At 41.8% G+C, this 24,860-nt stretch overlaps 1 protein-coding gene across 1 annotated transcript; it reads left to right on the top strand.

Annotated features, from left to right (window-relative positions):
- The first annotated feature begins 748 nt into the window (after window positions 1–748).
- cfap70 (cilia and flagella associated protein 70) lies at window positions 749–24,296 on the top strand. The gene is made up of 26 exons (XM_079554682.1): window positions 749–838; window positions 2,317–2,500; window positions 2,575–2,670; window positions 2,925–3,007; window positions 5,440–5,628; window positions 5,841–6,023; window positions 7,596–7,690; window positions 7,785–7,857; window positions 7,941–8,078; window positions 9,662–9,781; window positions 11,306–11,383; window positions 11,457–11,548; window positions 11,618–11,678; window positions 12,273–12,452; window positions 12,526–12,657; window positions 12,732–12,857; window positions 13,902–14,035; window positions 14,109–14,224; window positions 16,435–16,665; window positions 19,779–19,909; window positions 20,113–20,265; window positions 21,824–21,985; window positions 22,795–22,884; window positions 22,974–23,075; window positions 24,003–24,050; window positions 24,121–24,296. The coding sequence occupies exons 1-26, from the start codon at window positions 764–766 to the stop codon at window positions 24,232–24,234; spliced, it is 3,186 nt and encodes a 1,061-aa protein (XP_079410808.1). The 5' UTR covers window positions 749–763; the 3' UTR covers window positions 24,235–24,296.
- The last annotated feature ends 564 nt before the right edge of the window (window positions 24,297–24,860 follow it).

The raw sequence follows: 24,860 nt of genomic DNA, 5'->3' as shown, positions 1-24,860 counted from the left end.
TCATAAGCCTGTGTGCCCTTCATGGTGTTCCGCGTCACTTTCACACAGACTATTTGGATTGACATGAAATCAATAAAGTGCTAAGATGTGGGCGCAGCACATTGAAAGATGATTTCTCCTCCTCAACAACAGCAGCAGCAGCTGACCTTCCATCCTCAAAACATCCTCCTCAAATTAATCTTTCAGTCACAGTGATGCCACAAAGATAACCAGGATAAAATATCTTTATAAGGCGGCCGATTAACCTTGAATGGATGGATGATGTTGATTCATTTTCTTTATTATATTTAATCACATGTGTTGAAGCTAAATATCCTTCAGGGTTTTGGTCGTTTCTGTGGATCAAGCTTGGTAAATGTCACGGTACACTGCTGCCCCCTTGTGTTGAACCACTGTCACTACACGCTGCAGTGCCACATGAGCTGCGTGCATTCTACTTAAATAAAAGTAGATTTTTCAAGTCAGTTTTGCTTCTTTAATTTTATGATTAGTGAATTTTGTACCATTTATACCCTACTATGAATCTTCGCCCCAATTTTTAATGGCACAGCTTAACAAATATAACACAGCACAAGGCATAGTTCACTGGTTAGTACATAAATACACACAGAAAAACAAATGAAATATGTTGTATAAAGTTTGTGAGCGCTGGTGTCCGGTAAAGCTTGAAATTCCCGAAGCTCCTGAACGCACTGAGTCCACCGTCGTCATGGAAACGCCAGTCTGTTTGACGTTAGCTTCTTTTTTTGCATCATTTAGCGACATGGAGGCGCCTCAAACTCCCGCTGCTGCTCCTCCTTACACCATCACCGTGCAGGTGCTTCGTGCGAACAGACTGGTAAGTGTTTGCTTTGGTTTGGTTTGGTTTGGTTTAGTTTAGTTTTGTTTAGTTTAGTTTTTTTTAAGTTAGCGGAGGTCGCACTCAGCAAGCGTTAACGTTAGCTACGTCATAGCCTGGTGACAACAATAACGAGTGCATCATGTGACACGATTTTAATCCTTTTGTAATTATGACTTTTAGTTACGGATAACATCTGTTGTAAGTAATAAGTATAGTTTTATTTTAGAGAAGCAGCAATTTAATGAAAAACGGACATAGAGGGGAAAGTTCCATAGAATTCTGACTCACTCATCTCATATGTTTATTAAAGAGGGGGTATTATGCTTTTTTCAGTCACATAGCACCAGTCTATATCACACTACAATGATGACCAAACCTTCTGTTGGTCTGTAAATGCAGTAAATTAGAATAACTGCCTTGTATAAAATGTCTCTCTCAAAATGGCTGTAGTGAATGTCTTGAAATAGGCCTCTGTCTCTTTAAGAACCTCTGACCCTTTCAGACACGCCCCCTCCACACGCTGTCTGTGGCATCAGTGGGGAGGGGGTTCTGCTGAGGAGCAGTGGTTGGTTACTCGGCTGGTGACGAAAGCTCGGAGGCGTCTCCAGGAGGTGGGGGCGTTCCTAGGAGGACTCAGGCTAACCTATCCCTAAAATGGCCGCCATCAGAGTTTTTACAGATGACTCAAAAATACGTGAATGTGCCAAGGCAACACTTCAGGATAGTTTTTAATGAGGGAATGACATAATAACATGAGGTAAAGCTTGAAAAAGTCAATTTTGCATAATACCTCCCCTTTAATTGGTGACGTCACAGCTCTACCTCCGGGTCCCGACATGTGCGAGAAACTACAAAAAACTCTTTAATGCCACAATCAATATTTCTGAAACTCAACGGAAAGTTGCTGAACATATTCATCAGGACCATTAACCAAAAAAAAAAGTAATATTTACCAAAATTGGTACATTTGGGTTATCTCCGCTAACCCGGATGCGCAGCAGCTACGTTTACCCCTGAAGTAGTAACTTTAGTAAATATAGCTTGTTTTTAGCAGTAGGCGCCACTTTTGGCTAATGAGTCTGAGAAATAAGAAATACAGTCGGGCTGGGACGATCCACTTTTGTCATGATCCGATACGTATCACGATACTCAGGGGCCGATCTGACACATATTGCGATCCAGAATAAATAATTATGGTAAGTGAAATGTCATTTGTCCAAAGTTTATGTACTTGTCTGGTCTTTGTGCCTGAGGAAGAGCGTGGTAGCTTCCAACTTCACCCCTGTTTGGAGCTATAGGAATACAATACGCATATAAGAGTAAGCTGAAGAAAAGTCATTTAAATGTAATATACTTGTCTGTTTTAAATCTTTGACACACATTTATGCCTGTGACGTAACTCAAACTGAAATTTCCCCCTAAATGTAATGTGGCTGAATCACTTTACTAACTAATAACGCTGCTCTTCTCCTCAGCAAGGGCGTAAACCCTCCTTCCAGAGTTTTGTGAAGGTCGAGGTGGATGGGACAGTGCTGGGGGAGTCAGAGAAGAAACTGAAGGATGATTCGGAAAACTTCTTCCTCTATGACTTCAGCTGCAGCTTCCAGTGCTCCAGGGAGCCCCAGGCCATCGCCGAGCTGGCCCGGAAGCTCGTCATAGGTGAGGCTGCTCAACATTTTCCTGGTGAAATAAAGGTTTTAAAATGGCCTATTGTGTTGTGCTGTGGTGTCCAGTGAATGTGTTGGACTTCCTGCCTGATGAGAGGAAAGCAGACGCCAGGACGGCAGTGCTGGGCCAGGCTGTGCTGGACCTCCTTCCATTCCTACATGGTAAAGTTATTTAAAAAAAAATATCAAAGTGCGCGGGACGCTTCTGTCAAATATCCTCTTTGGGGTTTAGGAAAGAAAGGAAAACCATGACACTCTTCTTGCATTTACATTACATAAAGTTTTGAAGGCTCTCCATTACATGACCCACGTCCCAAGTACTGACCTGTCCACTTCAAAACCATCTCTTTAAAATGTTTTGTTGTCGGTTTGTCCTTCTGGTGTCTCTGAGTTCCTTTTCTCTGCTTGTTTTTCAGGCCAGACCAAATTCTCCTCCAGAGTCACCCTCCACTCAGGAACAGACTTGCAAACCAAAAGCCGGGACAGCAAAGCCCCAATCGTAAAGTTCCTGCTTTATCATCAATATTTTTTTTGGGTTCACGCTCCATAAAATCTCTGTTTCCAGCGTCACATGGAAGGCAGGCTCTTAGTGAGGATTCAGAACCACACGTTTATCATGTTGTTGTTGTTTTTCTAGCAAAGGGGAGAATGATAGTCCAGGAAAGTGTTGGTGAGAGTGACAGTTTGAACACGTTTCGATCTCTTTACAATGTTGTGCACCTTCAGAGCAGCCAGGATGCAGGAGCTTCTGATGAGTTGGTCAGGAAAGCTGTACTCAAGTGGAGGAAGGTAACAGAAACACTGGGCTGTTAAGGAGATGTAAGTTAAGAGAGGTCAATCAAAGTGGAGCCAAGTCTCACTCATCCACTGAAGGCTATAAAGGCCCAGTTTGTGACCTGACAAATAAAACCGAGGAAGACTTTCAGAATGATGTGAAAGTCTTTAGTTTTAGTCAAGATTTAATCCCACAAAAAATATGTTTAACTTCATTGAATAATTGAATATATCAGCACTTTTTTTTGCATCTTGAATACATTTAGGTCTGTTTTAGATAGGTGTCATGTTAAAGCAGTATTAAGTAACTTGTTTACCTTAATAAATCCTTTTCATAGTCTCTCTGGGTGTAATACAAGTGTTAAGGGGATGATTGGAGGGTCTTTCATCTCCCCCACAATTGCAACTTGACTGCTACCGGACCGGAGCCCCCAATACACACTAATGTGAAATACATTTTTTTTTTTTTTTTTTAACCATGTTGTAGAATTGTATTATATACCATCTCTTCCACTCTAAAAAGCCAACCAACACTCTGACAAACGTCACACTGACATTGTGGTCAATTTGAGCCTTCTGTCTTTTCACTGCAGTTGACAGAAGCAGCAATGCGTCCTCTGTTGGTGTATTGCATAACTACATTTAATCAAATCTGAAGTTCTAGGGGTATTTTCCAAGAAAGACACATTGTTTTAAGTAATACTAGGAAAATGTCATGGCTAAGGTCCCATAAAGTTGTTTAAAAAGCCTGAATGAACCACAAAACCTGTAAACTTAATCTGCCAAACCACAGTAGGCCCAAACCAAGTTCCCCTGTAAAACTTTCACAGGGGTGCTTTTTGTGATGATTCCTGCAATATATTTCAGGAATCATGAAGAAGAAGCTAACAGGCTAACGGGCAAAGCTAACTGCGGGCTAGCGTCACTTTAAACAGTATTTACAGCCAAGTTTGAGTGAAAAAAAATATTTCCATTGTGTTATTGGATGTACAATATCCCTCTGTCCCTTCGCCTTTTCTGTCAGCGTAGGATTTACTCTCCAAGACCATTAATAAGTTAAAAAGTCGCAACTTGCTACAACACCTGCAGTTGCACTTATAGCCTCTAGGGTGCACGAGTTACTTAGAACTGCTTTAAGTCATAAAAGCTACATCTTCCAAGCATAAACCTAGGAGTCCCTCACGGCTCTTTAATACAGTATACAGTAGTTGCATGGAGATGGTTTGCCTCCTGATATGTCACATCCTGAGCTCAACATAAATAAGGAAGTGAAATAACAATCACAAAGCATTTCAAACAAGGAAAACTTGGAAAACTTAAATATTATTGACTGACCTCTAAACCCCCACCGGAACCGAACACATTATCTCCAGTTTGGCTTTGCCCAAATCTAAAAAAGCAACAAAAGAACGACAAAAATGTGGACAAAAAGTCACAAACCCTCAACAATAAAGTGAAAATAAATGGATGAAAATTTGACCCAAAAAATCCATAAAAAGCAATGAAAACATGACAAAAAACGCAGAAAAAAAAGTGAAAAAAGTTTAAAAAAATAAATAAATAACACATGGAAAAAGATCCATAAACCACAATGGGAGAAAATGCACTCAGATAACTCATTGACTGCCAATGACGCCTATAGACGTCAATTAGGTTTTTCAATGGGAACATCTGCAACAAAGCCTTGTGCATGTCTGTTGTTAAAATCTTAGTTGTGCTGCCTAATGCTGCCACCCAGTGACTCAATAAGTGGCAGCATTGCTCTTTCGTTTTCTCAGCTTTTTGGTCAGAAAACAGCATTTTGGGTGATTTCACCTAATTTCTACAGACGATTACCTACGAATGGAAAGAGGTACAAACAAACTTTTTCTTTAGATGAAAGAAGAGAGTCTAATCTTTCTTTTGGTGGGTTTCGTGTTGACATAGACCTAGACCTAAATTTTCTGTGGGTCTTGAAAAAACAGTCAAAATCCTGAAAAACCTCTGGCAGTGGGGAGCTCTCTGATTTGAAAATGGCTGGCAGTCAATGAGTTAAGATGGGGTTTACAATATGACCTTCTATTTAGCTTAGGGCTAGTTATTCCATTCACGACACAGTTGCCAAACCCACTGGTCAGCCGATTCCCCCCTGACCCGTGTTGTCTCCGCCCGGTGCAGCCCACCCTGGACGTGAAGCTGGATGTGTCCGAGGCCCTGATGTCCTCTGTCGACCTGGCCTGCTCCAACCTGCTGAGGGTCACTGTGGAGACGGCCTTCTCTGTGCCCGAGCCCTGGACGCAGCAGGCTGGGTCTTCTCCCACCTCCAGCTCCTACACTGCAGCGCTGGAGCTCCCCGTCAGCACCCAGGTGCACCGCACTCACGCTGCTTATTCAGTAAATAAAAGAGAGATTTATACTCTATAGCGTAATTTAATGGTATTACACTCAGCAGAGACCAACACTGTCTACGAAATATTCTCATTCCTGTGCAGCAATTCGAAGAAACAATTACGAAAAGCAACCAATAAAGTGGCTCACAGACAGTTGCTTCTCCGTTTGACCTTGTGTGTGATCGTCAGAATAATCAGCGCCTGGTGTTCAGCGAAGGCGCTCTCAAAGCTGGAGGATCGAGAGAGGAGGAGGGACGTCCCAAAAAGAGGCCGTTCCTGCCTCAGCTGCTGCCCGTCAACAGCGCTCTGCCCGGGGCCACTGTGGAGCCGGCGCCCATCGAGGAAGAAGACGGGGAGCTAACGGGCCGAGGGGTAAGAAAAACACCTGCAGTGATTACTCTTAAAACATACATTATGTAGGATACCAACAAATGTTTATTGATATCATTTCTGACACTTATGATGATAGGTTTAACTCTCTATTATACAGTACATGATATTTTTCAATATGTGTACTATACTTGAGAAGTATTTTTGTTGAGAACTCATTACTCTCTACTCCACTACATTTCTATAAAAGCAAGAAGCAAAAGTTGGTCACATATTTTGCCCCATATTAATCCTCATAATGCACCTACAGAACACCTACAGAACAGTAGGTGGCGCTGTGACTTTGTACCATCAGTGCCATTGACAGTCGTGTTGCCGCACGGGTGAATAACTTGAGCGCGTTCATGTTTTTGAAGTTGCACGTTATCAACAACAGCTCCCACCCACTGCACGGGACTGTAGAGCAGCTGAGCAGCTCTTTCAGTGGCAGACTGAGACACCCTCAGTGCAAGACGGAGCGCTACCACAGGTCCTTCTGTCCCCACTGCTGTTAGAGTGTACAACAACACTGTAAAGTAAAATTTACACCTCAATATTCTACTTTTTATAGTCTATTCTAATTTTTGCTATTCTGTTTTTATTTATTCTTATTGTTATAATTCCTTCCCTTAGAGATTATTAGATTATTAAAGAATATTATGTTTTTTTTCAATCACATAGCACCAGTCTATAATGATGACGAAACCTTCTGTTGGTCTGTAAATGCAGTAAATTAGAATAACTGCCTTGTATAAAATGTCTCTCTCAAAATGGCTGTAGTGAATGTCTTGAAATAGGCCTCTGTCTCTTTAAGAACCTCTGAGCCTTTCCGACACGCCCCCTCCACACGCTGTCTGTGGCATCAGTGGGGAGGGGGTTCTGCTGAGGAGCAGTGGTTGGTTACTCGGCTGGTGACGAAAGCTCGGAGGCGTCTCCAGGAGGTGGGGGCGTTCCTAGGAGGACTCAGGCAAACCTATCCCTAAAATGGCTGCCATCAGAGTTTTTACAGATTACTCAAAAATACGTGAATGTGCCAAGACAACGCTTCAGGCATGTTTTAATGAGGGAATGACATAATAACATGATGTAAAACTTGAAAAAGTCGATTTTGCATAATACCCCCCTTTAAGATTTTTGCTATCTTGTCTTGTCTTGTCTTTTTAAAATTTGTACTTTCTACTAGGACTACTAGGGTTTCTGGAAGGTTTTCACTACTGATGGATCTGTCTCCATGGTTACCAGTCCATCCAGATAATCTACCGAAAACCCCCCAAAAAACATAAATGAAATTGGTCCTGGGGTGTCATAGAGGCGCCAAGCTAACCACCCATACATCCACCGGGTCACTGACAGCTCAAAAAAGCACTGATATCAACTTTTTTGTTTGCATAAAAAGTAGCATAATGCACCTTTAAAGAGCTTCACATGGTTGCCTACCCTGATATAAAGGTAGGTCATAGATATTAACACTTGCGGTTTGAACTTTTTACTGCTTTCATGACACAAAGGTAGTAAATGTGCTACGACAACACCACAGATACAGAAGGTTGAGCCGATCCCTGTGTGTTCCCTCAGGATCGCCTGTTCCGCGAGGAGGCGGAGACCAAGAAGAGCCGAGTGAGCTGGGATGTGGAGATGAGCTGCTTCCTCAGCGGAGAAGCCACGAACAGGTCAGAGTGGAATCATCCATCCTCAGACTCAGACATGGAGTCATCGGTGAAAGGTTGTTCTTGTTGCCATCTATTCTATATATCTGCACTTCAGGCTGCGAGACACAATCACCAAATGCAGACTGTGGCCGGTGGAGATCATGAGGTCGGCGGCTAATGCTAAAATGGTACAAAATCATATTTATATTGTACTTTATCTCCAGTCCAGTGTTTGTTTCCTCTCCACTCATCTGTTTCTGTGCCGGCGTAGCTTCCCGAGGAGAACCCGGATATCCCCTTTCATGGGGTGGCCTTTGTGGACATGGGCCGCCTGCTGTTCCCCGGGGCCACTCGCATCAGGGGAGCCTACTGCGTCCAGCCCTTCACTGACAGCCTGCTCTCAGACAAGGTGCTGTTCATACACTTTCAATCGGCTGTATTTTGTAATGGAGATATTAGTAATAAATTCATTCTCTACTGGTCAAAAACGCTGCTGTTTGTTTGCTGGTCCAGCCGTCCACTCCTGCTTTTTGTATCTGTTCAAAAGCAGGAGCGTCTGGAACTTTGCTCAAGCCAATCAAATCTCGAGAAGTTTTATATCGATACAATCATGTTGCCACGACCAAAACCAAAATAACAAACCAAATTAACCACTTGTAAAATACTTTCTTAAATGAACTTAAAGGGATATTTCAGGATTTTTTTTCATTTCCTAGTTATCCAGAGTGTTGCTGATTTCTGGAGATATTTTTTTTTGTAATTCAAGCAGTTCTTATATTTGAAGAGCTTCGTGCCGCTAGGCTCGTGCATGGCTAGCACATTTCTATGGCACCAGCTAGCCTGCATTAAAAACAGTGTGACCCGCTCCACAGAGCACCTGAGGCAAATCACTTATAAAACCAGACTAACCATATAAATGTCTGTGTCCATAGAGTCATTTTTAACCATTTTGCATTTAAAATAACTTATATCTGAGCAGCATCAGCTTCGTGGTTGTATAAGCTACGCAGCGGCAGAGTGATCTGCTAGAAAATAGTCCCTCAAAATGTGATCATTCATGTGATGTAAGGTCAGTTGTATTCCAAACATTATTCTTTAGACACAGACATTTATATGGTTAGTCTGGCGTTATAAGTGATTTGCCTCAGGTGCTCTGTGGAGCGGGTCAGACTGTTTTTAATGCAGGCTAGCTGACACCATAGACATGCACTAGCCTTGCATTAGCCTAGCGGCACGTAACTCTTCAAATATAGGAACTGCATGAATTACAAAAAAAAATATCTCCAGAAATCAGCAACACTCTGGATAACTAGGTAATGAGGCCCTATGTCAAACATCCTGAAATATCCCTTTAAAGGTGCATTGTGCAATTTTTTATTCGGCCTATATGACGCCCCCGGACCAATTGTTTTGTCGGTTTTCTGGTGAGAGGGTCCGTCAGCAGTGAAAACCTTCCAAACAACTGATCCTGGAGCTTCATAGAGACCACTGTGATGGAAAGTAAAGGCGCCCTCCTGACCACTCATACAGCCGCTGGGTCAAATACACACTCTAAGCTCAGGTAAGAACATATCCCAGTATGGAAAAATGGTTGCCTGTTCCTTTAAAGGTGCACCATGCAACATTTTACGTGAGGGAAAGTTGATATTATTCTTTTCAGTGACTCAGCGGTTGCTTGGGTGGTTAACTAAGCTGCTCTGCTCCTCCCAAGACGCTCCATGATCAGTTGTTTTTAGGATTACTGGTAGGTTTTCACTGCTGATTGAACCGTCTCCATGGTTACGCATACCTTTCATTCCGAAAACCTCCCAGAATTCCTAAAAAACTTTGAATTAAATGGATCCTCAAGCATCATTGGAGCCACTTTCTCTGATTGGTTTATACGCCTGTCAATCCCGCCCATTGAGAATTAGAAGAAATCACTCCAGATTTTGCAGAGGAAAAGCGTGTGTTGTGTCTGTTATTAAATCGGATCGTGACGTGTGTGTTCAGGCCAAGCGCAGCGCGAGCGTGTTGAAGGAGCACGCCAAAGCGGCGGCGGCGGCGGCTCGGGGCGCCTCGGCAGCAGTAGCGGGCAAGAAGGGCGCGGGCAACAAGGGCGCCGCGAGGAAGGTCAGTCCGCACAACTCACATGAAAGGGTCACTCAGAGTTATAGGAACTTTGAAATGCCATAATAATGATGTTTTGGAGGAAATTCTACTCGGAAAACTGCTGAGAAATATCGAGGATTTACTACCAAACAAATACAGGAAGCACGTGCATTTCAGGGGAGGATCCAAGCCAGTCTGACCTTGGATCAATTCTGCACTGAGGTCTAGAGGTGTTTACCTGGGACCAGTTCAATAAAGAGGGAGCTATGCATTGATTGGAAGAGGGAGAAGCACCTATAGACAGTTTGGGCAGTCACTTCGAGATGACAATATGGTTGAACTCTTGTTTATAAAATGTGCTTTCCCTGTCAATCTTAAGTGAATGACTATGGACAGATAGTTTCTATTTCTACATGGTTTTACGGAGCTTATACATTTGGGTATAGTTGGTATAGCAGGGCTGAGCGATATTATATATATTTTGTGTGATCAGAACGAAAGAGAGTTGTGCCTTGTTATAACTCTTATGTACCATACGGTGTATTCATTTATTTACGACTGTAAATGATAAATCCTTTATTTTTATATTTTGGTAGACTGTAAATGATGAAATTCTTTGACATTTTGTACGATCATAAACGATTTATATCAATATGTAAGCACAGACTCATGCATCGGTTTATGTGTAAGTTTATGTGATGATTACTTGAATGAGAGATAAGGGGTAGGTTTACTTTAAGTTCTTTGAACTTCTTCCTACTCCTTTTGAGCACAAAGTCTTGTTTGGTATTTTTTTCTTTCTGTAAAATGTTGACATACTTTTTCTGCTCAAATGAATAACTAAATGAAATGAAATGCTATAGAAATCAAGTTGTATTGGACAAACGAAGCAAAAGATCTAACACTAGGTAAACCTATTACAGCATGATGAGGTGCCCTCTGCTGGACATGTGTTATATAGTGTTGCCCCCTAGTGGCTGAAGTGAACATTCTGGTTATTTCTTTAAAAATGCATAACTCCGTATTCACTCTCATTCAAGTATGAATGAGCCTGTTTTTTTTACATACTACAAGTCAGGGGCCGGATTGAATCATCTCGCGGGCTGGATATGGCCCGCGGGCCGCCTGTTGGAGACCCCTGAACTATATAGTACACCTAGGACTGTCACAAAAATTACTATATCGACTTATTGTTCAATAAATGGCAGACAAGCAATACATTTTTGGGCTCAATATTTATCTTTAGTTCATTTATCAACGTCCCATTTTACATTTTACTAATGTAATACTATATTTCTTTCCCTAAGGAGGTTGAATGTTCATTGTGTGATATTTTAAGATGAAGTACTTTTTAAACAAAGCTTTCCTTAGAGCCTTAGAGGCTTTTTTTTGTGGCTCAATGCATCGAACTTTAAACTCTGTTGTCGTGGCAGGGCGAGTAATAACCTGCCTATATTGTAACAAAGCACAGGCAGTGACGGTTATTTGATGAATGAATCGTTCAGTAAGTACATGAACTCTAATGAAAGTGCGGCGTCCTCGCAGCCCGTGCAGAGCCGAGTGGACGCTGGAGCAGACGGAGCGACGGACCTCGCGGCTGAAACGGTCAACTTACAGGGAAATGTAAGAAGAAAGTCATCAAATAATATCGTGTTGCTTTTTTGTTAATAACTTTCTCTCAAAACTCCTCGTCCAGTTATATTTGGACGCCAGGACGTACATTTTGGTGGAGATTTCACTGGAGAAGCCGCTGGTCCCCAAGACTCCCCCGGAGGAGCTGTCCAGAAGGTACAGGAGTCCTCATTCAAACCGCTAACCTCGAGATTTGTGGACGAACGCTGTGGCTTGTGTCCGCAGAGTGATGGCGCTGATCCCTCCCAAACCACCCGTTACTCCAGGACCCACCAAAGCAGAACAGGTGAAGGCGTTAAGGCTTCTTTCTCCGTTTGGATATTGCCATTTTTCAAAGATTTTTCAAAGATACGTGGTCTGGGAGTGAACGTGATTGACAGACGGGACCAATTAGAGAAACACGGGATATGACGCAGAAACAAGCGGCAGGAAGCCTTTTCAAAAACGTTGCTCTGGTTTTAGGGATTTAATATTTTTCAAACTATTTAAAACAGACCAAAGAGTCCGTCAGCAGGCACAAATATCAACTTTTTAAACTTTTTTTTTCTCCATAATGCACAGTTTCGAGCTGTGATTCGAGGCTCCGGCAGAATCTCGTCAGCTGCTGTGGAGTTTCATGAAGCTTCACTTTGCCCATCTTTAATCAAATGTAGTGCAGAGGTGAAAACCAGGAAGTAGTGTTCGCCCTTTATTAACCGGTATGAACATAGCCGTTCAACACCTCCTGTTTCAGAGCGGCGTCTCCTGATGTACATCAAAACCAAAAGGGCTACAAACATCAACAGCCATCAGAACATCCAGTACAAGAGAAGGCTTACACCAGATGAAATACCACACTGAAATACTGCACATTCTTCCCCGTGTGTGACTGTTCCCACAGGCAGTGCAGAACTTCCACCAGCAGGTCTGCAACGTGGGCCGGATTGTGTCTGAGCAGGTGGACGAGCTGTATGGAGCAGACGTGAAGCTCTCAGAGGTGAACAAAGAAGAGCTGAAGGCACAGGTGATGGCAGAGCTCAACCTCTCCGGCAGATACTTCTCCATAAGAGAATCACTAAAGGTCAGACTCTACGGACCACAACATTGTTGTGTCTTCTGCTAGCACATCCCTGAACGGTCTGTTTCTACATCAGCACGCCGTTACGAGGCTGGCTCGGGATAAAATGCCGGGGAGTGATTTGATCAACGACTCCCGCGACAGGGCTGTGTTTATCTGCAACCTGTACGCCTACCTGGTAAACGAGATGCACGTCGGCCTGAACAAGGTGGAGGAACATTCTTTCATTAGTTTAATTCATATGTTCTCAAAATGTGGTGTTCATGTTCAGAATGTTTTCAGATGCTTTCGGAGGAAGAAGTCGAGACAAGTGAAGAATTTCACCTGAGCCCATCCCAGGTCCGACATTTTACCAGAGAGGCTCAGTCCCTTGGGGATTATGAGCTGGCTCACCAGCACTGCCTTGAGGTACATCAACGTTTATTCATAAAGCACAGGGCTGTACATGTTTCAGTGAGAGACAAAAATATACATACAAGGTACAAAAAAGCAACAGTGTAGAATGTTCAGCTCAGCTTGTGTTAAAGCAGTACTAAGTAACTCTTCCCCCTAGAGGCCATAAGCGCAACTGCAGGTGTAGTAGCAAGTTACGATTTTTTAATTTATTAATTGTCTTGGAGAGTAAATACTACGCTGACAGGAAAGGCGAAGGGAGAGAGGGATATTGTGCATCCAATTATACAATGGGAATATTTTTTTTCTCTCAAACCTGGCTGTAAATACTGTTTAAAGTGACGTTAGCCCGCAGTTAGCTTTGCCCGTTGGCATGTTAGCTTCTTCTTCGTGATTACATTAGTGTGTATTGCTTTCTCCGCTCTGGGGGCAGTCAAGTTGCAAACATGGTTTTCTGGCCAGAGACACCAGGGGGAGATGAAAGACCCTCCAATCATCCCATAAACACTTGTATTACCCCCACAGGGACTACGGAAAGGATTTATTAAGGTAAATAAGTTACTTAGTGCTGCTTTAAAAACGAACGCATAAAGACACGTTTTTAAGAGTGACTTAAAAATCCCCATGGATGAGGCTGATCCAGCGACCGCAAACGCCCTGTCACCTCAGGTTTTTTGCTATGAGCGGGGACAGGTTAAAGGCAGCTGGTCATGTGACCATAAGCAATTTATTATTGTGTCCAGAGATAACGCTCCAGGACAGTGTTGGGGAGAATATAGAGATATATAGAGAATTAGATTTAATGCTTGTTTAACAATACCTTGTGTGAAATACCAGTATGTAGCAAATAACAAATGTAATTCTTACTTTATGTTTTCTGACACCATACCAGTAGAGAACCACTGGTCTAAACTAGGCTTTTACACAGCCAGACCATGTGCATTAGTTCTCTGCTGTGAACATTATTTTGCCAAAACAATTGCACCTTTCGTGATTTACAACCAACCAAAGACGCCTGCCTGCTTACTGTCAGACCTAAAACCACGTGTTTCTCCGCAGGTGTTGATGCAGAACCCCAAAGACCCGCAGAGCTTGTTTGATCTGGGGAGTCACTACATGCTGACTGAAGACTACCTGAAGGCCAGAACGTGCTTCTATGAAGCTCTTGCCATAGATCCAATTCACCAGCCCAGGTACAGACCCGACATCAGCACTTTGTATGTTGTGTATTCGCACTCATAGCCCTTCTCTGTGGTGGTTCATCAGCCTGATCATGTGTGGCGTCCTGGCGTTCCTGTGTGAGAACTACACAGCCGCACAGACCTTCCTGGAACAAGCGGCCACTCTGGACAACCATGGAGTCGTGGCCTGGACAATACTTGGTTTGACAAAACACATGACATACAGTATCATGCAGAATTCACTTTACCTCCTCCTGTTGACAGTGGGGGTCGCACTAACCAAACTATGATGCATAAACAATACAAGTGACAAATCCGCCTTTAGACACAAATTATAGGCATAAATGTGAGCTCAAACAGAGGTTTAGAAGACACATTTATGCCTGACACGTATCGACAGTATGACTGACTAGACAGTATAAACTAATGGATAAAAGTTTTTCTCAATTCCTTACTTCTGAAATACGTGCTAGGTCAAGGGTGAGGCAAACTGCACATGCGCAAACATGAGGGAGAGCAGTGGAAGTGTAAATGAGCCTGACCTAATATACAGATATTTGCAGGATTGTGGAATCACGGTGTATCACATTGGCTCATGCTAAACGACTATATCATCTCTGTTCTCTATTATAAATAATAGGGCTGAGACGATATACTTTTGTCATGATCCGATACGAATCACGATACTCAGGGGCCTATCTGATATGTATTGCGATACAGTAAGTAATTATGATAAGTAAAATGTTTACCTTAAAATGTTTACAAAGAAAACAGTCATGTGTTCAAAGTTTATAAACCAAATGCCATTTGACATTTATTAAAGTGTTAAATGGACTATACAGAGTTTAAAAATGTTAAAGTTATGTATTTTCCTCCCCCTACATGTTCAAGCCATGTCCTAATGTGTTGAATGAGCTCAGACCTGTTCACCACAACTGCCTCTAAAATCCTGCACTGTCACTCAGAAAGCTGTTCATTCGGGTCCGAAGTGCCGTCATGCACGAGCTTTATATAGAACCTGCTGTTGCACATGTGACCTGAGGTGGCAGTAATGAGCATAAAATGGCCAACTTGCATCTAGCCCCTATAAGATTGAAAAGTGCATTAACACAAAATGTAACAAAGTGCTGTAGCCATAGACTGTAAACAATAATGGACGTCTTCTGCTCACTCCTCCCCGTTTACCATATTGACCGCGCTCGTGGGTGAATTCATGGAGGATTTTCAGATTCCTCCTCCCCAGCTCTGACGAAGCATGTTCCTAAAAAGGGCATAAGGGCGGGATCTTCACTGTAGACTCCGCCCTTGCGTGACGTGTAGCTCACGCTGCTCCAATGCTAACAGTCCGACCCTCATTAAGTTCGAGATTTCAAAAATTATTTTTACGAAAACCAGCCTGGTTTCTTTAATTGTGATTAACCCAGCGTCATCTCAGGAGGAATATCTAGCCTAGTCTAGTGTTGAAAAAATTGAAACCAGGCGTTAAAGTTGTTTTTAAGGTGTCTAAACTCCAATGCTTTTCAATGGGAGACTAGCGGCGATATGGAGGAACTACAGCAATGGCGGCCTCTAGTGTCGTGGTCATAAAGCAGAGCAGCCAGCGCCCATTGGCTGTAACTGTTACTGGAAAAACAAAGGAGCAAGTATTGCAATAGTTGATAAAGTATCGATTCTTGGTATTGCAGCAAAAAGTATTGTGATCGAAATCAGATATTTTGTTCCAGCCCTGATAAATAAATCGGATAATCACAACTAATTCACCTTATTCCGCCTTCCCACTTTTGCCTCTTGTGGAGAACAAGACAATGTAGGGAAAATGTTGACTTGCACGAATAGTTACTGATTTTCTCTTGACTTCTGCAGTCCTGTGTAATCTAATACGAGAAAAGGGGCGGGCACATTTTATGGCGTATCATAAGGAAAGAATGACCTTTGTAGTACTTCCATGTTACCTTTAGAGGAGAGTCAGAACTCTGGTAGAATCGAGTCCAACAAAGGTAAATAGAGCTAAAGTACATCCTTTTGTATTGCTGCATGTTAAGTAGCCATGTGCTCTGGGTGCGAGTCAGGTCTTCAAAGTAATACAATTGAACTCGGAGTGATAATACTTCATCTGCTGGTGTTTAAAGGGGTCTTCCAGTCTCTCCTATGTTTGTGCATCAATACGTATTTCAGAAATTGATTGGACGCTAAATTCCATTGACTGAACACATACACCATATAAGATTAAAAATAGGACCTGTGTCAAACCCTTAATCCCAAACACTTTACACAAACACAATGAGAGAAGTAAATCTAAAGCTTTAAAACATTTCAAAAAGCCAAGCCATTCCAACAGCAGATAATCCCAAAGAAATCATGAGACAGTTTGTGAGCAGGTCCATGTGTCTCCTCTGTGTCTGCGTCTCTAGGCCTGCTTCATGAGAGCCAGGAGGATGAGATCCTGTCAGAGAGGGCTTTCCTGGAGGCCAACAAGCTGCTAAAATCTGCAGAGTCCAATAAGCTGAAAGAGGTTCTGAAACACTGGACGGAGCTGATGGCCGAGAAAACAGCCGAGGATCCACAGGAGGAAGTGACTCAGGCAGCGTCACCTCCACCTCCAGAGGAGCAAGAGCAGGCAGAGAGAAGAAGCCTCAGCGCAGGTGGGTTTAACACAGGGCCCAGCTATTTTGGACTGGATTTCAGAAAATTTAGGTCTATGTCAACACGAAACCCACCAAAAGAAAGATTAGACTCTCTTCTTTCATCTAAAAAAAGTTTGTTTGTCCCTCTTTCCATTTTTTAGAAATCGTCCGTAGAAAATAGGTGAAATCACCCAAAATGCTGTTTTCTGACCAAAAAGCTGAGAAAACGAAAGAGCAATACTGCCACCTAGTGACTCAATAAAAGAACTTGTAGTTCTTTATTGAGTCACTAGGTGGCAGCACAACTAAGATTTTAACACCAGACATGCACAAGGCTTTGCTGCAGCTGTTCCCATTGAAAAACCTAATTGACGTCTATAGGCGTCATTGGCCGTCAATGAGTTAATTGTGTTATTCCTTACCAAGTTTTTGTTTTTCTTCCAATTTTATATTTAGTTAAGAAAAGACATGGCAGATGCAAACGTTGATTGTTAATGTAGTGGTTAATGTTGAGATTTTAGCTAGTTTTCTCCTTAAAGATGGGGTATTATACTTTTTTCAATCACACAGCACCAGTCTATATCACACTACAATGATGATGAAACCTTCTGTTGGTCTGTAAATGCAGTAAATTAGAATAACTGCCTTGTATAAAATGTCTCTCTCAAAATGGCTGTAGTGAATGTCTTGAAATAGGCCTCTGTCTCTTTAAGTGATTTTATTAAACAAAAGTCTAGCAGTGCTGCGGGGTCTCGAGTGACTCGAGCCACTGTGAGAGGTGACTGTGAATTGGCATTTAAGCGGACTGCCTTTTCACAGAACGTCCTGTCATATCAGGGAGTGAGCTTCTGGAATAGTATTCCACTGTCAGTGAGGGAAAGCACAAGTCTCCCCACATTCAGGAGTCATTTAAAAGTGTGGCTGAGGGGCACACAAACATGTGATCATGTTTAGTGCATTATAAAAAAGAGGTACAATTATCAGTGTAATACGGGTTGTGCAATAAGGGTCAGATAAAATGGGTTGGGCAATAGGGGTCAGTGTAATGCGGGTCAGTGTAATAAAGAATGGTGCAATATGGGTCAGTGCAATACAGAATGGTGCAATATGGGTCAGTGCAATATCAGGTCTGTCAGGGTATGTGCATTATTGAGGTTTGTGCAATACAGTCGATGCATTTACTATTTTCTATATTCTCCTCTGTTGTCCACTCTTGTTATTGTTATTTGTTTTAACATGATGTGATCACTGTTCTCATTCCTTTCTCTCTGTACATAGTCTGTATATAGTGTCTCTGTATGTTTTTACTAACTCGTGTGTAAAATCAACCTGCCAGGGGGTCTGCAGATGGAAATTAGCCTAAGGCTATAATCTGGCATATTTACATTGTTTACAATGTTCATTAATATGTATTGTCCCTCTTTTTCAAATAAATAAAAAAAAAAAAAAAAAAAAAGAACCTCTGAGCCTTTCCGACACGCCCCCTCCACACGCTGTCTGTGGCATCAGTGGGGAGGGGGTTCTGCTGAGGAGCAGTGGTTGGTTACTCGGCTGATGACGAAAGCTCGGAGGCGTCTCCAGGAGGTGGGGGCGTTCCTAGGAGGACTCAGGCAAACCTATCCCTAAAATGGACCGGTTTGCATCATCAGAGTTTTTACAGATTACTCAAAAATACGTGAATGTGCCAAGGCAACACTTCAGGCATGTTTTTTATGAGGGAATGACATAATAACATGAGGTAAAGCTTGAAAAAGTCCATTTTGTATAATCCCCCCCTTTAACATCTTCGTTTTTAACCTCTTTTTAACCAAGTGCATTTTCTCCAGTTCAGCTTTACCCAAATCTAGCAGTTTTTGTGTTTCGTTGTTGCCACGTTGTTGTCGTTTTTATCACTTTTTAGTTGTGTCATTGTTGCTTTTCCGGCACATTTTAATTTACTCGTTTGTTGATTCTTTGTCTCTTTTCGTTGTTGTGTTTTTGTGGCTCTTTTTGTTTTTGCTTCTCCATCACTTTTTAATCGTGTTTTTGTGTGTTTATTGTGTTTTTGTTGCACTTTTGTGGCTTTTTGTCACTTTTTTGTTGGATTTTCATCCTCATTTTCATCACCGTTTTGACACTTTGTTCAAGAAGCTTTTAGATAAGGGTAAAGTGGGTCAGAGGAATGAGTTAATGAGTCTTTTTCAGTCTTGTTTCGACTCAATTTTCAAAAACAACTCCTCTCATGAAATTGTAATGACCTCACAAACTGTCAACTATACTGCATCATTATTAATATTCGTAGTATGTGGGAAAGATCCTTATTGTAGTTTTAACTTTAAAGGGATATTTCAGGATTTTTGACATAGGGCCTCATTTCCTAGTTATCCAGAGTGTTGCTGATTTTTTGTAATTCAAGCAGTTCTTATATTTGAAGAGTTTCGTGGTGCAAGGCTAGCGCATTTCTATGGTATCAGCTAGCCTGCATTAAAAACAGTCTGACCGAACAGTATATTCCAAAAATTATTCTATGGACACAGACATTTATATGGTTAGTCTGGTGTTATAAGTGATTTGCCTCAGGTGCTCTGTGGAGCGGGTCAGACTGTTTTTAATGCAGGCTAGCTGATACCATAGACATGTGCTAGCCTTGTACTAGCCTAGCACCACGTAGCACTTTTTTTCACTCTCTTTAGCCTTTTTATGGTGGAACTTCTTTATCACACATGAATAAAGTCTTGTGTAAATCGGGCCCATATGGATATTTTCTCACAGCAGATTGTTCAGTAGAAGTGAAAAAACAGCGCTAGCTAACCGTTAGCCTTAGTCCGATGCTAACATGAAGCATTCTGTTAGCATTCTCCATTATTTATGTATTCATGGGCTGTTGAACCACTTTGCTCCTCTCCATGTCTTTGTATTTTTATTTAGTAGAAAACTTTATTCATAATTCAGCGTTTGTTAAAGACGTTTTTGAATAATTAGAGAAAGTTTACATTTTCCCCCTTAACTATTTTCAAACATGACCATATATGGGCGATTCCAGAGATGCCGTCTGTATCTATCCCTTTAATGAGTTAATGAAACATTTGACAATTTCAGAGCGAGCCTGAGTCTCAGTCCAGTAACCACTAACAAGGTGACAACTTTTGCAGGATCAGAAGAAGAAGATCCAGACTCCGGCCACGAGGCAAAGAGCAGCGAGCCCAAGCAGCTGAAAGCCACACAGCGACCCAGCATTTACACAGAGACCGTCAGCTTCTTACTGCAGAACAACGCCCTGCAGGTAACAGACCACCGCAAACAAAACACCACAGAGCCCAAATGCTACAGATATACGTCATAATTCATTAGGGAAAACACTGGAGACAACATCCCCACTTTATAGCTCCTGCAGACACCAAATGTTCTAGTCTTGTGCTTAGTAAGATTCTGTTTAATCCACAAAAAGAGATGTGAACTGTGCATAATTCTCGCGTGCTTTTGCAGATGGCGGAGCGGGCGCTGGCCCAGGAGCTGCTGTCTCCAGAGGGAGGCTACACCGTGTCCTACCTCCTCCACCTGGCCCGTCTGCAGCTGCGCCGAGGGGAATACGCCTCAGCTATAGCCAACCTGGAGGAGGCGCTGCACCACAACGATGAGGTAGTGAAATGTGACAGTGTGTGGGACCACATCCAATCACACGCCGTAATTACAAGACCAGTTGTTTCTTTTGTTGTACGTAGGTTAAATCTTAACCTCTTAACTCCCACCTGAACAGATCCCATTTTCTCCAGTTTGGCTTTAGCCTAATCAAAAAGCTTCTTGGGGAAAAAAGCACCAAAATAGCCACAAAAAATGAGAAGAAAAACAAGGATGTAAACGCAACAAACGTGACAAAAATTCAACAAAAATGTGACAAAAATTCAACAAAAAATGTGACAAAAATGTGACAAAAATGTGACAAAAATGTGACAAAAATTCAACAAAAAGTGACAAAAATTCAACAAAAATGTGACAAAAATTCAACCAAAAATGACAAAAATTCAACAAAAATGTGACAAAAATTCAACAAAAATGTGACAAAAATTCAACCAAAAATGACAAAAATTCAACAAAAAATGACAAAAATTCAACAAAAATGTGGCAAAGAATCAACAAAAAAATGACAAATATTCAACAAAAAGTGACAAAAACTCAACCAAAAAATGACAAAAATTCAACAAAAATGTGACAAAAATTCAACAAAAATGTGACAAAAAATCTACAAAAATGTGACAAAAATTCAACAAATATGTGACAAAAATTCAACAAAAAGTGACAAAAATTCAACAAAAATGTGACAAAAATTCAACAAAAATTCAACAAAAATTCAACAAAAAATCAACAAAAATGTGACAAAAATTCAACAAAAATTCAACAAAAATTCAACAAAAAATCAACAAAAATGTGACAAAAATTCAACAAAAATGTGACAAAAATTCAACCAAAAAGTGACAAAAATTTAACAAAAATGTGACAAAAATTCAACCAAAAAGTGACAAAAATTCAACAAAAATGTGACAAAAATTCAACAAAAAAGTGACAAAAATTCAACAAAAAATGACAAAAATTCAACAAAAATGTGGCAAAAAATCAACCAAAAAATGACAAAAACTCAACAAAAATGTGACAAAAACTCAACAAAAAATGACAAAAACTCAACAAAAATGTGACAAAAACTCAACAAAAAATGACTAAAATTTAACAAAAAATGACAAAAATTCAACAACAAGTGAAAAAAACTCATCCAAAAAGTGACAAAAATTCAACAAAAATGTGACAAAAATTCAACAAAAAGTGACAAAAATTCAACAAAAATGACAAAAATTCAACAAAAATGTCACAAAAACTCAACAAAAAGAAAAAAAAAACATACAAAAGGTGACACAACACAGCAACAACGCGAGGATAAAGATCAGTTTTGTGGGTCTTAGCTTTCCAATGAGTTGTTACACAGGCCTATATAATAGCCAAAGAGGACAGAATGCATTTGGTTTAGGCGGGCAGTAAGAGGTTAAAGGGATATTTCAGGATAGGGCCTCATTTCCTAGTTATCCAGCAACACTCTGGATAACTAGGAAATGAGGCCCTATGTCAAAAATCCTGAAATATCCCTTTAATTCTGAATCTGAAATAAAGTGAGTCTGTGAAGGAGTCTGATGCCTGTGCCCTGTGACAGAATGCGGAGGCCTGGGCTCTGAAGGGCCACTGTTACCTGCTCCAGGGCGCCCTCTGCAGGGCACGGGAAAGTTACGAGTGCAGCCTGAGCTTCCAGCCTCCTCCTGCTGACCCCCACCTGGTCCTTCTGCGGCTGGGCACCATCTGCCAGGAGGCGGGGCAGGTCAGCTCGCACAACTACACACTACTGTTACTACTACTGCTACTACTACAACTCCTACTACTATTACTGCCACTACTACAACTCCTACTACTATTACAACCCCTACTACTATTACTGCCTCTACTACAACTCCTACTACTATTACTGCCTCTACTACAACTCCTACTACTATAACTGCTACTACTACTACTCCTACTACTATTACTGGCTCTACTACAACTCCTACTACTATTACTGCTACTACTACAACTCCTACTACTTTTACTGGCTCTACTACAACTCCTACTACTATTACTGCCTCTACTACAACTCCTACTACTATTACTGCTACTACCACAACTTCTACTACTATTACTGCTACTACTACAACTCCTACTACTATTACTGCTACTACCACAACTCCTACTACTATTACTGCTACTACTACAACTCCTACTACTATTACTGCCACTACTACAACTCCTACTACTATTACTGCTACTACTACAACTCCTACTACTATTACTGCTACTACTACAACTCCTACTACTATTACTGCCACTACTACAACTCCTACTACTATTACTGCTACTACCACAACTACTACTATTACTGCTACTACTACAACTCCTACTACTATTACTGCCACTACTACAACTCCTAGTACTATTACAACTCCTGCTACTATTACTGCCTCTACTACAACTCCTACTACTATTACTGCCACTACTACAACTCCTACTACTACTACAACTCCTACTACTCTTACCACCACTATTACTAGTACTTCTGCAAAGTACTTTTCACTGTGTGCTGTGCTGTGTCCTCAGTTTGAACAAGCCAAAGAGCTCCACCTGCAGGCGTGTGAACAGTCTCCGTCCTGTCTCACCTGGCTGGGCCTGGGCGTGGCCTGTTACCGGGTAATCAGCCAATGAGAGTGTGTCCTGTCTCTAACCGTCCTCAGTGACCGTCCTCAGTGACTGCTTGTGTTTTGTGTGTTTTGTGGCAGTTGGGGGAGCTGAGTCTGGCTGAAAGTGCCCTGACTGAGGCCAACCGTCTGAACAGCCGCAATGCAGAAGTGTGGATTCACCTGTCCTTCATCAACCTCCAGGTGAGTCAGTGCCAATAAACACCTCCCTGTGAAGAACCGGGATGATACCAACATGTTAGGAGAGTTAGAAGGAAAGGTCTCATTGAGATAAAACTGTATTTTTTACAAGAGTAACCTGGGTAACTTACTTTCCTCTGGGAATAAGTCTGTAACTAAAACTTTATGTTGGTGTTAAAAAAATTAGAACAACTTGATTAGGGCGTCCCCTCCTGGAGCTGCCACCTTAACGTGGTGGAGGGGTCTGAGCACCCGAATGGTCCTGGAGCTCTGTTGTCGGGGGCTTCGTGCCCCTGGCGGTTCAGAAGTACCTTATGAGAGACCAACAGGCCCGGTTAGAATCATGAGGCCGTCCTTCTGTGGACCCAGCGCCTGCATAGGGCGTGGGTGGATGGATGGATGGGTGGGTGGGTGGATGGAGGGATGATTAGTGAGTATTTGATCTCTTAGTGACCCAGCTGCTGTATCAGTTGGTTACCATGGCGCCTTTCCATCATGGAGGTCTCTATGACGCTCCAGGACCAATTTTTTTTTTAGTTTTCTGGTCGGGTTCTCTGCTGATGGAACCATCTCCATGGATGGACTGGATGTGTAACCATGGAGATGGTTCCACTAGGAGAGGAGACCTCCCAGAAACCCTAAAAACAAGTACTTATACAAACCGGGGGGGACGACGGATGGATATTACCCCATGCTTACAATCGGGGGGGTGTTTACATGCATGTATGTTAATTAACATGCACTGTCCCAACCAAACACACAGATAAATAAAATAAATAAAGCCGCTCACAGCCGGTTCATTATCAAAGATATAAAATGTTTTTCAATATCTCCCAGTCAAGTCTAACCCTTTAACATCTTAAACAGCACATTCACTTATATATGGAGCACATTGTGAAAAGTAAAGACTAAACAAACGCTTTTCTTCAGTCTAACAGGCTCAAAGAAGCAGAGATGTATCATAAATACGCCGTAAAGGTGAGTTTAAAAAACACTAGTCAGGTTCTTCAAGGGTTTACTGGAATAAATCCTTCATTTTCTGTTTCAGTTTAAACTGCAGGATGAAGAGCTCCTCCGAGAGTACAGAGAAATGCACCGAGTGACCAGTTTCAGTCACCTGTCCCACCTGTTCGAAGACCGGACCGGAGCAAGTCAAGTGTAAAACATCAACGCTGTTATTAAACATTTTATTTCACATTTGACCAGTACATTTACTAACACTGGAAATGTACAGCAAAAAAAATCTATGCTGTCACTTTAAAAGTTCATGTCCAAAGTGCAACGCAGTTTAAGAACGGACTTCAGCAGGTCAGGCTTCCTCCCATCAACCTAAAACATGGTCAATAGGCTCCGTGCGTGGATTGTACCATAGCAATATAGAATCGCCCACAAATGGTCATGTTTGATGCAGCCAGAGGGGGAAAACAAAGAGGAAAATAACTTCTCTTTCACCCATCACTCCACCACTACTTTAACAAAGGCTGAATTATGGATGTGTTTTCTGCTAATAACAAAGATGCAACGTTAGCTTCATGCTACATGCTAACGCTAGCTTTAAGTGTGTATTTGTTTGAGGTAAATATGTTCATAGTCCGACAGAAAACGTCCAAAATTGTGAAAAATTGTGATTCCCATAACAAACGTCTTTCCCCCTCGGCTCCGCCCCCTTGTTTGACACGTTGCCATCTGCATCTTTAATAACTTCCAAGAGTTTTGTTTCATGTCTGTGTTTTATTCCTATGGAAAGATGGCTTGAGGCTAAAGGCTAATGCTAATCTGATGCTAACA

This window comes from Gobius niger, assembly GCF_951799975.1.
Source record: "Gobius niger genome assembly, chromosome: 4".
Taxonomy (NCBI): Eukaryota; Metazoa; Chordata; class Actinopteri; order Gobiiformes; family Gobiidae; genus Gobius; species Gobius niger.
The sequence above is the reverse complement of the archived record's forward strand: the minus strand, read 5'-3'. Positions and strand labels throughout refer to the sequence as shown.